This window comes from Piliocolobus tephrosceles, chromosome 5 (genome assembly GCF_002776525.5).
Source record: "Piliocolobus tephrosceles isolate RC106 chromosome 5, ASM277652v3, whole genome shotgun sequence".
In the NCBI taxonomy this organism is placed as follows: domain Eukaryota; kingdom Metazoa; phylum Chordata; class Mammalia; order Primates; family Cercopithecidae; genus Piliocolobus; species Piliocolobus tephrosceles.
Window position 1 is genome coordinate 94,592,313 of NC_045438.1, and position 15,365 is coordinate 94,607,677.

At 37.9% G+C, this 15,365-nt stretch overlaps 1 protein-coding gene across 1 annotated transcript in view; it reads right to left on the minus strand.

Moving 5' to 3' along the window:
- The window catches only part of MEI4 (meiotic double-stranded break formation protein 4), a 269,653-nt gene that overhangs the window by 184,760 nt on the left and 69,528 nt on the right, over positions 1-15,365 (minus strand). The window contains exon 3 of the mRNA XM_023223076.1: positions 2,428-2,963. Within this exon, the coding sequence (XP_023078844.1) occupies positions 2,428-2,963 (536 nt within the window). The remainder of the gene's footprint in view (positions 1-2,427; positions 2,964-15,365) is intronic.

Genomic DNA, 15,365 nt, shown 5'->3' on the forward strand with positions numbered 1-15,365 from the left:
GTGGCTCTCACCTATAATCCTAGCACTTTGGGAGGCCGACGCGGGCAAATCATGAGGGCAAGAGATTGAGACCATCCTGGTCAATATGGTGAAACCCCATCTCTACTAAAAATACAAAAATTAGCTGGGTGTGGTGGCATGCGCCTGTAGTCCCAGTTACTCGGGAGGCTGTGGCAGGAGAATCGCCTGAACCCAGGAAGTGGAGGTTGCAGTGCCACTGCACTCTAGCCTGGTGACAGAGTGAGACTCCGTCTTAAAAAAAAAAAAAAAAAAAAAAAAAGGCTCCCAACAAATAATCTGATCTGATGACCACACAGGTGAATCCTACCAAACATTCAAAGAGGATTTAAGAACAATCTTTCTAAACTCTTCCTGAAAATAAAAAGGTCCACTTCCAAACACATTTTATGAGGTCAGGATTATCCTGATACCAAAACCAGGAAGTCTCTACAAGAAATGAAAACTATAGTTTTCATTTCAAACTTGTGATGGTATAGTTGGTTCTATGGATGAAGTATATATTTCTTATGTCACTTGCCATCGTGCCAGCCACTGCTGAACAGTTGGCCAACAGTAGATGAACAAGTGAATGAATGGCTTTCTTACAGGGGTAACTGTTGCAGTTGGAACCTGAGTTTTGGCAAGCCCTGCCACCATGAACTAAACTATTTTGGGGTTATAAATAAACATGAAGGGCAACCTAGACCACAAGGACTGCAATTCCTGCACAAGTCTTGGTGCTCTGCTGGGCTCAGAGTCAGGGAACTTGGAGTGCATGGAACCTAGCGAGATACCAGCTGAGGCAACCAAGGAAGTGCTTATGTCACCCCTCCACCAACCCCAGGCAGCATAGCTTGCACCTCCAAGACTCTGTCCATCTGCTTGAGGAAGGTGCAGGAAAGAGTAAAGAGGACTTTCACAAGTTTATGTGTAGTTTATTCTACACATACTCCTCCTTCCATACAATTCCCAAGGTTACTCTTGTGTAGGAGTAAGTCATATCAACCTCCAATACATATATAAAGGCAAAGACTAGACTGGAAAATATTTGCATCATTCAGTAACTCTGATATGGAATATAAATGCCAGTATCTTCAAGGTTCCAAGTTACATAAAGACTGCTTAAAGTAGTTTTTAAAAGAAATCAAAAATATAAAAAGAAGTTTTAAAAATATGAAGTATTTAAGATATTTTGATGGTTTAGAAATGGATTTTATATCTCAGATACAACTATAGCAAATATGATATTTAATTCCTGATTGACCATGTCCAAAAGAAAAAGATTTCCATTTTCCAGACAGAAAATTCAATATCGTTCACAAATGCCAAAAGCTTAATCATAAAGTTTATAAAATATTGATCAAATCATACCTTAATAGAGAAGGAAAGAACAGCTGTACATGAAACAAATTGGTTTAGCAGTGCAAATTTTATCAAAATTTTGAAAACTCAGATAAAGCCTCCACTGTACAAAAACTCTAAATGTTAGATCATAGCACTGAGGCAAATATTTAACAATAATGTATCCAAAGAAACAAGCTCCAATAACCTTTTTCCTACAGTGAAATATAGTAAATAAGTTAGATAGACCTTTTGGTTTATTCTATTATATTTTGGTAGTCAATTCAAGAGGATTAAAATGTGAAGCCATTTGGAATTTCCCAGTAAAAGGATCAGATGGCAAAGAAGGCAGGAATAACTTGAAAAAGAAATTCTCTACCATGTCTCAAGAGCCAAACAACAAAACAACTTCAGGTTATCTCAATGTCACTTGTTAAAAAAGAATCCCTGAGTAAATCTTCCTAAGCCATGTTAAATAAATGAGAAAAAAAACATAATAAAGCTTTATATTATGTGCTCCTTAGCCAATTTATTCAATTCACCCACACCTGCAGAGGGTCCATGAGGCATTTGCCACTTACAAGGGAAAGGTCAAAAGAAGAGAAAAATATTCCTCAACCCCAAGGCATTTGCCAGTCAATGCCAGAAAAACAGCAAATTCAATACAGTACAGAGAATCCATTATGAGGAATTTAACACTCACAGAAGTTAAGTTTAGAAAACCTTATTTGTTAGTGGTTTTCTCAAAAGTTTTGAGACTTTTTGAACAATAGGAAATAGAAACAGAAAAGGGAAAACATAAGAAGAAAAGAATCCAAGGGTGCTGATAATAAAACAGAGAAAGTAATTCAAAGCAGAGAAGAAAAAGCTTGAAGCAAAGGCATCTATGCAGAAAACTATGTTGTAGAAATCAGAGGCTAGAGGTGGAGACATCATGACAGATAACAGCTGCAGACAGCTGCAGAAAAAGACCCACTAAGGGACTCCTTGAACCACAAGGCTAAGGGACAACAACAGACATTACCCAAAGAGATGCTCACTAAAATTACTAGCATTTTATGAATAAAAGAGGGATTTATTACTTACCCGATTTATATGATTGTTTCCTAAAATAGCATGTAGTAGGGTTTTCTCAAATTCTTCCAACTTCTTGGAACACTTTTTAAGAATATGACTAGACAAGTTACAGTCACTGATCAGACTAGCTAAAGTACCAACAGCCTCTGTCCAAAATCTTGAAAAAGGAAGTTTGGGATTACGGTAAAAAGTGATCAGGCCATCCAGCAACTGAAAAACAGAATCAGAGACTGTGGAAGAGTCTTTTTCAAAGTGGGTTAAGTCTCTTTTAAGATTACCTGATTCTGTCAAGTTCTTTAATTCAAGAAGATATTGCAAGAATTGCATGTGAGAAGACAAAGGATTTTGCAGGATAGCACAAGGTCTTTTCACAAGAGGCAGTGGTGGAAAGTGAGTGGGGGTCCAGCTTTCTACAAAGTGCTGGGACAGGTCTGAGGATTCAGTTCTCTGCTCATTTGACAAATCACATCCAGAATCTTCCATCGAAGTTAATGTACTTTCAGAACTCTTAGGTTCCTGAGCCTCCAACTGGGAAGATAGGTTTCCTGAAAAATAAAGGAATAGAAGGATTATCTTCATGCAGCTGAAATTTCTTCATGTAAAACTAGCCATTGATACTTATTTAAAATAAGAAATGAAGTATATAAATGTACATTAAGCATTTAACAAGCAGTAGTGTAAAAACTGAGTAAAGACAAAACTGTGAAAGAAATTGAAATCACTGCAGAAAAAAAGGTCTTTATCTTCATGGGTAGAAAGGTGATTCATTCATGTATTTTCAGGTCATTATCTTTCATTCAATTACAATGCCATGCTTGAAAAATGCAGAGGAGAAAGCCACAAGACCCGAAGAAGGTCACAGTCTGGTAGTGAATCCAATAAGTAACTACAAAGCAATAAGGTGTACCTAGACATAGAGATTTGCCGAGGGAACTATAAAATCAGGAGGGCCACTGAACAGCCTACCTTGTTAGATAAGTGTATCCTGGAAGAGGTCATGATGGAACTACTTACAAAGTAGGAGTTCAGAGTTAAAGTTAGGAGAAGAGAGAAGGCAAGATAATTCCATACACCTAAGGGGTAAGTGTAAACGCATAAATACAACAGGAAAAATAATAGCATTTGTGTTTATGAGGACTCTCAAGTAATTTGATGCTGCTTCCACAGAAAGTATAAGAGACTAAGATACATAATGTAGAGGGCAGATCATAAAAGATAACACAAGACATATTAAGAACCTTACAATTCATCCTATAAAGTGTAGAGTGAATTTCCAACTTGAATAATATTAAGACCCCTTTGGAAAAATTATGCAGATACACACATAAAATATCTGATATACAAATATAAATATATACAGATATCTACATATCTCTGTGTATGTATAGCATATATGTGTGTGTATATGTGTATATACATGTATATGTACCTGTGTATGTACATATGTGTGTATGTGGTATAGATCCATGAAACTATGTCTATAACTTCTAGAATTTCCACATATTGGCTGAAAAATACTGCATTTAAAGCTAAATCTAATTACTCTAGGTCACTCTTTGACAGATATGCCATCATAAACACAAAGCAGTGGTTGTTTTTAAAATGATTATCAGTAAAACGCACAAACCAAATTGAAAAGTTCTCATTGAATATTCTGAAGCACACACACATATCTATGAAACTAAGTATGAGAAATATTACTGTCAGCAGTGGGAGCAGGAATGAGGCACTGAAAGTTGTAATGCAGAAAAATGAAATGGTCTTATTTCAATTTCATCATTCTGTTGGTTATAGGAAGGGCTTATTTGAGAACATGATAAAACATTGAGAGATCAACTGAAAACACTTCTATTAGTCCCAACATCGGTGAAGAGTGAAATGAACTAAGCAGCTGCAATGGAAGAGAAAGAAAAGGACTGACTGGGAAAATAAACACAAAATACCAACATGTAATCTGGAGACCAGCTTATTGACTGAATATGGGCAATGAAGTGGAAGTATGAATAAATGCATTCCATAGTTCTGACTTAGGTGACAAGGTAGATTATGGTGCTACCAACTGAAATAGTAAAAAGATAGAAGAACTGGCTTAGGAGAGACTATAAAAAGTTCAGGTTTAGTCATGTAAACTCTGAGGCAGCTGGAGAAAATCTAGTCAGAGATGATCCTTTAGAAACTGTTCACATAAGCCTAAGACCGGGGAGAAGGTCTAGACTGAAAATGCATTTTAGGAGTTATCAGTGTATAGATAGTAGAAACCATAAAAATGGTTACAATCACTCAGAGAGAGAGTATGGGCACTGAGTAAACAAAGGATCAAAAAAGGTACCCTGAATAGGATCAATATTTGAAGATATAACAGTCATTAAGCAAATAGAGAAGGAACAATTTAAAAGGTACAAGAAAAAAACGATTGTGTCATAAAAGTAAAGGAAACAGTTTCAAGAAGAGTTACATACATGAAGCAAAAAAGTCCACCAAAACAATAGGTTGAAAAAATACCTATTGGAATTGCTAATTTAAAAAAGCAACAAAAAAGATAAGTTACCTCATTCATAGCAGGTTTATCCAGAGCAGTTTTGATCAATTGGAGAGGGTGGCAGACAAAGAACTTATTGCAATGGACTAAAGAGTGAATGAGAAGAAAGTAAGCAAAGACTGGAAGTGAAGAAAGTAAGTGAAGACTGGAAGTAAGTGAGGAAAGTAAGTGAAGGACACTTCTGAGGACTTAGATCAGGAAAGCATAAAATGGATAGCAACTACAGACAAATGTGGCATGACAAATTGAGTGAAATGAGCAATTAAAAACAAAGAAAAAACACAATGGATAAGCAGAGGTTGGAAATATAAGAAAAGAATGGCAGGTGAGACATGGCCCTGGAGAAGATAGGAGACTGAGTCAAGGACCCAGTGGATGGGCTGGGATCTGTAATGTCAAAGTGAACACTTTAAGCTGAAGGAAAGAGGATAAGAAAGCATAGGGTTGTACAGAACTACTACTGGCATACAGGAAGTTAAAGGAGATTTCACCTGACAGTCATATTTTCTTACATTTTGAGAAAGGGGGACAGTAGTTGAACAGTGCACAAAAATAATGGTAAACATGACATCTTCTACATTCTCCATGATATATTCCTAAATCTATCTAATGTGTTGCTCTTGTCCTTCAGAAAAATCAGAAACTGATGAGGTAGAATTGGAGGATTCAGATTTAACCTAGAGCTCATTCATTTAACAAGTGTCTACTATAACCACCAAAAATGTACAGATATGTCCTTGCTAATTATCACCACAACTTCTATATGCCATGCTTAAAAGGAGATGATAATGCAGAAAGTTCAAAAAGTAGTTGTAACCAGAACAATGACCTATAAGCAAACATTAAACTGCATGTGGCTATATATATATATATATATATTTTTTTTTTTTTTTTTTTTTTTTTTTGGTGAGATGGAGTCTTGCTCTGTCGCCAAGCAGGACTGCAGTGGCGTGATCTCAGCTCACTACAACCTCCACCTCCCAGGTTTAAGCGATTCTCCTGCCTCAGCCTCCTGAGTAGTTGGGACTAAAGGCACACGCCACCACACCCAGCTAATTTTCATATTTTTAGTAGAGACAGGGTTTCACCATGTCAGCCAGGATGGTCTCCATCTCTTGACACTGTGATCCGCCCGCCTCCGCCTCCGCCTCCACCTCCCAAAGTGCTGGGATTACAGGCATGAGTCACAACACCTGGCCTATTTCTATACTAACACAGTCAGACGGACTGATCATTTTAAGTAAACAGACACTGAAAATGACTTCTCAAGACACTAACTTCATTCCTCACATAAATAAAGGGGAAATATGGACTACAGTAATCTAGAAAATTATACTTTTCTTTCATGTAAGTTAACATAATTTAAAAAGCAGAACAATTGCATTAACCTTAAAGGTAAGCTTAACTTCATGTGTAATTATTTCAAGATGAACTCAGAAAATGAATTCTACCAATGGATAAATTGGGAAGAAAAATGTGATTGTTAGTTTTTCTCTTTACTTCTCACTGCCATGCCTTCTGGCAAGCCACATCCACTCCATCTCATCCCCTTCAGGCATGATAAGTACAAATATGAAGGAGTACCTCTACCAATGTATGCTATGGGGACAGGAATACACAAAATTGACCACCTTTCTTACAGGCTGCTTTATTTCTATACCATCAGAAAAATGTCATGAGAGCATATGTTAGAAATGCTAATATGGAAAAACACACAAAGAAGAATCTCCTTTCAGTGCTCTAAAGGAATGCTTTAACATCGCAACAGAGAACTACGCTGGGATTTCACACAACATGGCTTCCATTGTTAAAGTCAAAATATCAAGCTGAATAAAAGAATCTTATATTCATATTTTATTATATAAACTAGATTCATCAAATAATTCAACTAATATTCACAAAAACCCTGAAAGATATGTTATTTTGATCTCTAATTTGCCAATTAGAAAACGGAGCTCAGTTTGATTAAGACAACTGAGAAAAGCCACACAGTGAACAAGCAAAATCATTACATTCCAAGTCCAATCACCTTCCAATGACAGCAAAGAGGCTGTGTGCTCTATTCCAGCTTCTGTACGTCTCCATTATAGTGTTCATTGATTTCTGCATGTTATCCACTTGTTTATAAGTTCCTTGAGGCCAGAGGCTCTGTCTCTTGTCATACTTGTGATCCTTTCACTAAACAATAGAATCATCTGCAGCAGACACCTCGTCAGGGGAAATGCTTAGAGCCGCAACTTGTTGTGGGCTATAACAGGTCTTCTCTCATATTTATAATGAACCATGATCAACTCCTTGGAAAATTATACCAAACCACAACAATTACATAGATAGCCTAGAAAGATCAGATAGAAGGACAGAATTAGAAACAGAGAGAAGGAGAAGGCCGGGGGTAAGAGAGAGAGGAAGACAGAAAGAGAGAGAAAGGGAAGGAGAGAGAGGGAGGGGAGAGGGAGGGGAGACAGAGAGGGGGAGAGAGAGACAGAAACCAAAAGAATGTGGCTATTGCAATAATTATTTAAAATCAACCAACAAAAAGCCAATAATATGCTTTTTCATAGCATCTACTATTAATAACTTTTGTAACCCATAACCAATTTAGTTCTGCTTCTATCTGTCCTCAATGATGAAAACTCTGATAACTACAAACAGCATTTACACTGGAAGCCAATGCTTTCATATTAGAAACCACTCACTCCCTAATAAGATGAATAATATTGGGCAGCTGTGACTATAGTATGTGTCCTTACAAGAGGAAAAACATAAATAGGAAAAAAAGTTTTCTTAGAAAAGATGAAACATTTTCAATATTAGTATTAATGGGTTATACTATCTGATAATAGTCATATTAATTCATAAAGATAAGATTTTTAAGTATCCATTCTCATTTGAGTAATATACAGCATGGACATAGACTAATATATCCTTGTGCCTTTAAATGGTTCTTTCAAAACTACAATCAGATTCTATTCTCTGCTTGTATGACTGAGTTAGACTTCAAAGAAACATCATGCCCAAAGGAGAGAAAAGATAATGAAGCCATGCTGGTGCCGCTTTATGTAATTCCTGTTTTTCCAGGACAGACTAAGGTAAAGCAAAAGTCAAATAAGATTTCTCTCTTCCTATCTTATTGGGCAGATGAGCTTGGGATAACGTCTCTCCAATTTATTGCACCTACCTGTTTGTCATTAGATTTAATAGAGGTAAATACACACACACACACACACACACCCCACTCCAGCACAGTTTGACACATATTGTTTCATGTTTTCTATTATTATTACATAATTATGGAGATCAGAAATCTAAATTATGCTAAAGTATGCAATCATAACCAAAAGTACATGAAATATCAATTAAAAGTTATAAAAAACACCCAGCACATGGGAGTCCGAGGTGGGCAGATCACGAGGTCAAGAGTTCAAGACCAGCCTGGCCAACATGGTAAAACCCTGTCTCTACTGAAAATACAAAAGTCAGTCGGGTGTGGTGGTGTGTGCCTGTAATCCCAGCTACTCGGGAGGCTGAGGCAGGAGAATCGCTTGAACACAGGAGGTGGAAGTTTCAGTGAACCGAGATCGTGCCACTGCACTCCAGCCTTGGTGACAGAGTGAGACTTCGTCTTGGAGAAAAAAAAATTAATAAACAAAACCTACATAATCCATCTACAATATTCTAAGTCCCTCTTACGCATTGGATCCCACAGACTTTCTATTTCATTTTGCTGAACCCTTCACCCTTCCATTTTCTTTCAGTTTTTAAGGTCCACCTTACCATTTTCTTTCAGTTTTTAAGATCCATTTACCATTTTAGAGTGGATCTCAAGTATACTTAACAAAATAGAGATGGGACCCACCTGTCACACATCCTGCCCTAGGAATACCCACACCAGGATTGACAGTAAATCTGTATATTTTGAGCTCCCCCTCAAAATTATTCACAATCACACCGGCTCTTTTTCTTTGTTTTTTTTAGGAGACTGTCTCACTTGTTGCCCAGGTTGGTCTCACATCCTGATTCCTGCCCTCAAGGGATCCTTCCACTTCAGCCTCCCAAGTCACTGGAATTACAGGTGCCACCCACTCTGCCCAGTCACATGAATTCTTGATGCCTTTCTTACTTATTTCTACATTCCCTAACTTACCCATAAAATTAAACCCGCCGATATGGTTTGGATCTGTGTCCCCATTTAAATCTCATCTCAAACTGTAATACCCACATGTCAAGGGAGGGGCCTGTGGGAGGTAATTGGATCATGGGGGTGGTTACTGCCATGCTGTTCTCATGATAGTGAGTGAGTTCTCACAAGATCTGATGGTTTTATAAGGGGCTCTTTCCCCCTTCACACTCTCTCTCTGCATGTAAGACGTGCCTGCTTCCCCTTCCACCATGACTGTGGGTTCCCTGAGGCCACCCCAGCCATGTGGAAATGTGAGTCAACAGAACCTATTTTCTTTGTAAATTACCCAGTTTAGGGAAGTTCTTTACAGCAGTGCGAAAATGAACTAATACAGGAAATTGGTACTGCAGAGAATGGGGTACTGCTATAAAGATAACCTGAAAATGTGGAAGCAATTTTGAAACTGGGTAAAAGGCTCAGATTGTAACCATTTTGAGGGTTCAGAAGAAGACAGGAAGATGTCAGAAAGTTTGCAATTTCCTAAAGACCTGTTAAATGATTTTGACCAAAATGTTAATAGTGATCTAAACAGTAAAGCCCAGGCTGAGGTGATCTCAGGTGCAGATGAGGAACTTATGGGGAACTGGAGTAAAAGTAACTCTTGCTATGCTTCAGCAGAGAGACTGGCAGCATTTTGCCTCCGCCCTAGAGATCTGTGGAACTTTGTTTGTTCTGAGTTTCACTTCTTTTTATTTATATTATACTTTAAGTTATGGGGTACACGTGCAGAACATGCAGGTTTGTTACACAGGTGTTCACATAGCCATGGTGGTTTGCTGCACCCATCAACCCATCATCTACATTAGGTATTTCTCCTAAGGGTATCCCTCCCCAAGCCCCCTAAAACAGTGATGTTCCACTCCCTGTGTCCATGTGTTTCATTGTTTAACTCCCACTTATGAGTGAGAACATGCGGTGTTTGGTTTTCTGCTGTTGTGTTAGTTTGCTGAGAAGGATGGTTTCCAGCTTCATCCATGTCCCTGCAAAGAACATGAACTCATTCTTTTTCATGGCTGCATAGTATCCCATGGTGTATATGTGCCACATTTTCTTTGTCCAGTCTATTATTGATGGGTATTTGGGTTGGTTCCAAGTCTTTGCTATTGTAAACAGTGCTGTAATAAACACATGTGTGCATGTGTCTTTATAGCAGAATGGTTTATAATCTTTTGGGTATATACTCAGTAATGGGATTTCTGGGTCAAATGGTATTTCTGATTCTAGATCCTTGAGGAATCGACATACTGTCTTCCACAAAGGTTGAACTCATTTACACTCCCACCAACAGTGTAAAAGCATTCCTATTTCTCAACATCCTCTCCAGCATCTGTTGTTTCCTGACTTTTTAATGATTGCCATTCTAACTGGCATGAAGTGATATCTCATTGTGGTTTTAATTTGCATTTCTCTAATGATCAGTGATGATGCGCTTTTTTTCATATGTTTGTTGGCTGCATAAATGTCTTCTTTTGAAAAGTGTCTGTTCAAATCCTTCACCCACTTTTTTATGGGGTTGGTTTTTTTCTTGTAAATTTGTTTAAGTTCTTTGTAGATTCTGGATATTAGCTCTTTGTCAGATGGATAGTTTGCAAAAATTTTCTCCCATTCTGTAGGTTGCCTGTTCACTATGATGATAGTTTCTTTTGCTGTGCAGAAGCTCTTTAGTTTAATTAGATGACATTTGTCAATTTTGGCTTTTGTTGCCATTGCTTTGGGTGTTTTAGTCATGAAGTCTTTGCCCATGCCTATGTCCTGAATGGTATTGCCTAGGTTTTCTTCTAGGGTTTTTGTGGTTTTAGGTCTAACATTTAAGTCTTTAATCCATCTTGAATTCATTCTTGTATAAGGAGTAAGGAAGGGATCTAGTTTCAGCTTTCTACTTATGGCGAGCCAGTTTACCCAGCAGCATTTATTAAATAGGGAATCCTTTCCCCATTTATTGTTTTGGTCAGGTTTGTCAAAGAACAGATGGCTGTAAATGTGTGGTATTATTTCTGAGGGCTCTGTTCTGTTCCATTGGTCTATATCTCTGTTTTAGTACCAGTACCATGCTGTTTTGGTTACTGTAGCCTTACAGTATAGTTTGAAGTCAGGTAGTGTGATGCCCCCAGCTTTGTTCTTTTGGCTCAGGATTGTCTTGGCAATACGGGCTCTTTTTTTGGTTCCATATGAAATTTAAATTAGTTTTATTCCAACTTTGTGAAGAAAGTCAATGGTAGCTTCATGAGGATACACTGAATCTAAAATTTACTTTGGGCAGTATGTTCATTTTCACGATACGATTCTTCCTATCAATGAGCATGGAATGTTTTTCCATTTTTTGTGTGTCTTCTCTTATTTCCTTGAACAGTGGTTTGTAGTTCTTGAAGAGGTCCTTCACATCCCTTCTAAGTTGGATTCCTAGGTATTTTATTCTCTTAATAGCAATTGTTAATGGGAGTTCACTCATGATATGGCTGTCTGTCTGTTCTTGGTGTATAAGAATGCTTGTGATTTCTGCACGCTGATTTTGTATCCTGAGACTTTGCTGAAGTTGCTTATGAGCTTAAGAGATTTGGAGCAGAGACAATGGGATTTTCTAAATATACAATCACGTCATCTGCAAACAGACACAGTTTGACTTCCTCTTTTCCTAATTGAATACGTTTTACTTCCTTCTCTTGCCTGATTGCCCTGGCCAGAACTTCCAGTACTATGTTGAATGGGAGTGGTGAGAGAGGGCATCCTTGTCTTGTGTGGGTTTTCAAAGGGAATGCTTCCAGTTTTTGCCCATTCAGTATGATATTGGCTGTGCGTGTTCATAAAACTCTTATTATTTTGAGATACATTCCATCAATACCAAATTTATTGACAGTTTTTAGCATGAAGGGCTGTTGAATTTTGTCAAAGACCTTTTCTGGATCTATTGAGATAATCATGTGATTTTTGTCATTGGTTCTGTTTATGTGATGGATTACTGATTTGAGTATGTTGATTTGAGTATTATTGATTTACAAATAAATTTGAGTTTATTCATTTGAGTATGTTGAACTAGCCTTGCATCCCAAGGATCAAGCCAACTTGATCATGGTGGATAAGCTTTTTGATGATGTGCTGCTGGATTCGGTTTGCCAGTATTTTACTGAGGATTTTCACGTCAATGTTTATCAGGGATATTGGTCTGAAATTTTCTTTTTTTGTTTTGTCTCTGCCAGGTTTTGGTAACAGGATGATGCTGGCCTCATAAAATGTGTTAGGGAGGATTTCCTATTTTTCTATTTTTTGGGATAATTTCAGAAGGAATGGTAACAGCTCCTCTTTGTACCTCTGCTAGAATTTGGCTTGTGAATCAGTCTGGTACTGAACTTTTTTTGGTTGGTAGGCTATTAATTGCTGCCTCTATTTCAGAACTTGTTATTAGTCATTTCAGAGCTTTGAATCTTGGGAGGGTGTATGTGTCCAGGAACTCATCCATTTCTTCTAGATTTTCTAGTTTATTTGCATAGAGGGTGCAAATTCTTTGTTGGTAGTTTGTATTTCTGTGGGATACATGGTGATTATCCCCTTTATCAATTTTTGTTGCATCTATTTGATTCTTCTCTCTTTTCTTATTAGTCTGGCTAGCGGTCTATCTGTTTTGTTGATCTTTTCAAACTAGCTCCTGGATTCACTGATTTTTTCAAGAGTTTTTTTGCGTCTCTAACTCCTTTAGCTCTGCTCTGATCTTAGTTATATCTCGTCTTCTGCTACCTCTTAAATTTGTTTGTTCTTGTTTCTCTAGTTTTTTTTTTTTTTTTTTTTTTTTTTTTTTTTGGTGATGTTAGGGTTATACACTTCTCTCTACACACCACTTTAAATGTGTCCCACAGATTCTGCTATGTTGTGTCTTTGTTCTCATTGGTTTCAAAGAACATCTTCATTTCTGCCTTCATTTCGTTATGTACTCAGTAGTCATTCAGGAGCAGGTTGTTAAGTTTCCATACAGTTGTGCAGTTTTGAGTGAGTTTCTTAATCCTGAGTTCTAATTTGATTGCACTGTGGTCTGAGAGACTGTTTGTCATGATTTCCCTTCTTTTGCATTTGCTAGGAAGTGTTTTACTTCCAATTATGTGGTGAATTTTAGAATAAGTGTGATGTGGTGCTGAGAAAAAATGTATACTCTGTTGATTTGGGGTGGAGAGTCCTGTAGATGCCTGTTAGGTCTGCTTGGTCCAGAGCTAAGTTCAAGTCCTGGATATCATTGTTAATTTTCTCTCCTGTTGATCTGCCTAATATTGACAATGGGGTGTTTAAGTCTCCCATTATTATTGTGTGGGAGTCTTAAGTCTCTTTGTAGGTCGTTAAGAACTTGCTTTATGAATCTGGGTGCTCCTGTATTGGGTGCATATATATTTAGGATAGTTAGCTGTTCTGGTTGTATTGATCTGCTGTTGTGTTTGCTGAGAAAGGACATTATGTAATGTCCTTCTATGTCTCTTTTGATTTTTGTTGGTTTAAAGTCTGTTTAATCAGAGACTAGGATCGCAATACCTGCCTTTTTTGGTTTCCATTTGCATGGTAAATATTCCTCCATCCCTTTATTTTGAGGCTATGTGTGTCTTTGAATGTGAGATGGGTCTCCTGAATACAGCAGACTGATGGGTCTTGACTCCTTATCCAGTTTGCTAGTCTGTGTCTTTTAACTGGGGCATTTAGCCCTTTTACATTTAAGGTTAATATTGTTACGTGTGAATTTGATCCTGTCATTATGATGCTAGCTGGTTATTTTTCCCGTTAGTTGATGCAGTTTCTTCATAGCGTCAATGGTCTTTACAATTTGGTATGTTTTTGCAGTGACTGGTACTGGTTGTTGCTTTCCATGTTTAGTGCTTCCTTCAGGAGCTCTTATAAAGCAGGCTTGGTGGTGACAAAATCTCTCAGCATTTGCTTGTCTGTAAAGAATTTTATTTCTCCTTCGCTTATGAAGCTCAGTGTGGCTGGATATGAAATTTTGGGTTGAAAATTATTTTCCTTAAGAATGTTGAATATCAGCCCCCATTCTCTTCTGGCTTGTAAAATTTCTGCAGAGAGATCTGCTGTTAGTCTGGTGGGCTTCCCTTTGTGGGTAACCCCATCTATCTCCCAGGCTGCCCTTAACATTTTTACTTCATTTCACCCTTGGTGAATCTGATGATTATGTGTCTTTGGGGTTGCTCTTCTTGAGGAGTATCTTTGTGGTGTTCTCTGTATTTTCTGAGTTTGAATGTTAGCCTGCCTTGCTAGTTTGGGGAAGTCCTCCTGGCTAACAGCCTGAAGAGTGTTTTCCAACTTGGTTCCATTCTCCCAGTCACTTTCAGGTACATCAATCAAGCATAATATTTGGTCTTTTCACATAGTCCCATATTTCTTGGATGCTTTCTTTGTTTCTTTTCATTCTTTTTTCTCTAATCTTTTTTTCTCACTTTATTTCACTGAGTTGATCTTCAATCTCTGATATCCTTTCTTCCGCTTGATCGATTCAGCTATTGACACTTGTGTATGCTTCACGAAGTTCTCATGTTATGTTGTTCAGCTACATCAGATCATTTATGTTCTTCTCTAAACTAGTTATTCTAGTAAGCAAGTTGTCTAACCTTTTATCAAGGTTCTCAGCTCCCTTGCATTGGCTTAGAACATGCTCCTTTAGCTTGGAGGATTTTATTACCCACCTTATGAAGCCTACTTCTGTCAATTCATCCAATTCATTCTGTCCAGTTTTCTTCTCTTGCTGGTGAGGAGTTGTGATCCTTTGGAGGAGAAGAGGTGTTCTGGTTTTTGGAATTTTCAGCTTTTTTGCACTGGTTTCTCCCCATCTTCATGAATTTATCTACCTTTGGTCTTTGAAGTCGGTGACCTCCAGCTGGGGTCTGAGTGGACTTCTTTTTATTTGATGTTGATACTATTCATTTCTGTTTGTTACTTTTCCTTCTAACAGGCCCCTCTGCTGCAGGTCTGTTGGAGTTGGCTGGAGGTCCACTCCAGACCGTTTTCCTGGGTATCACCAGCAGAGGCTGGAGAACAGCAAAGATTGCTGCCTGTTCCTTTCTCTGGAAGCTTTGTCCCAGAGGGGCACCTGCCAGATGCTAGCCAGAGCTCTCCTGTATGACATGTCTGTCAGCCCCTACTGGGAACTTTGACCTTGAAAGAGATGATTTAGGGAATCCAGATGAAGAAATTTCAAAGCAGCAAAGCATTCAAGAGGTGACAGAGCATAAAAGTTTTAGAAAATTT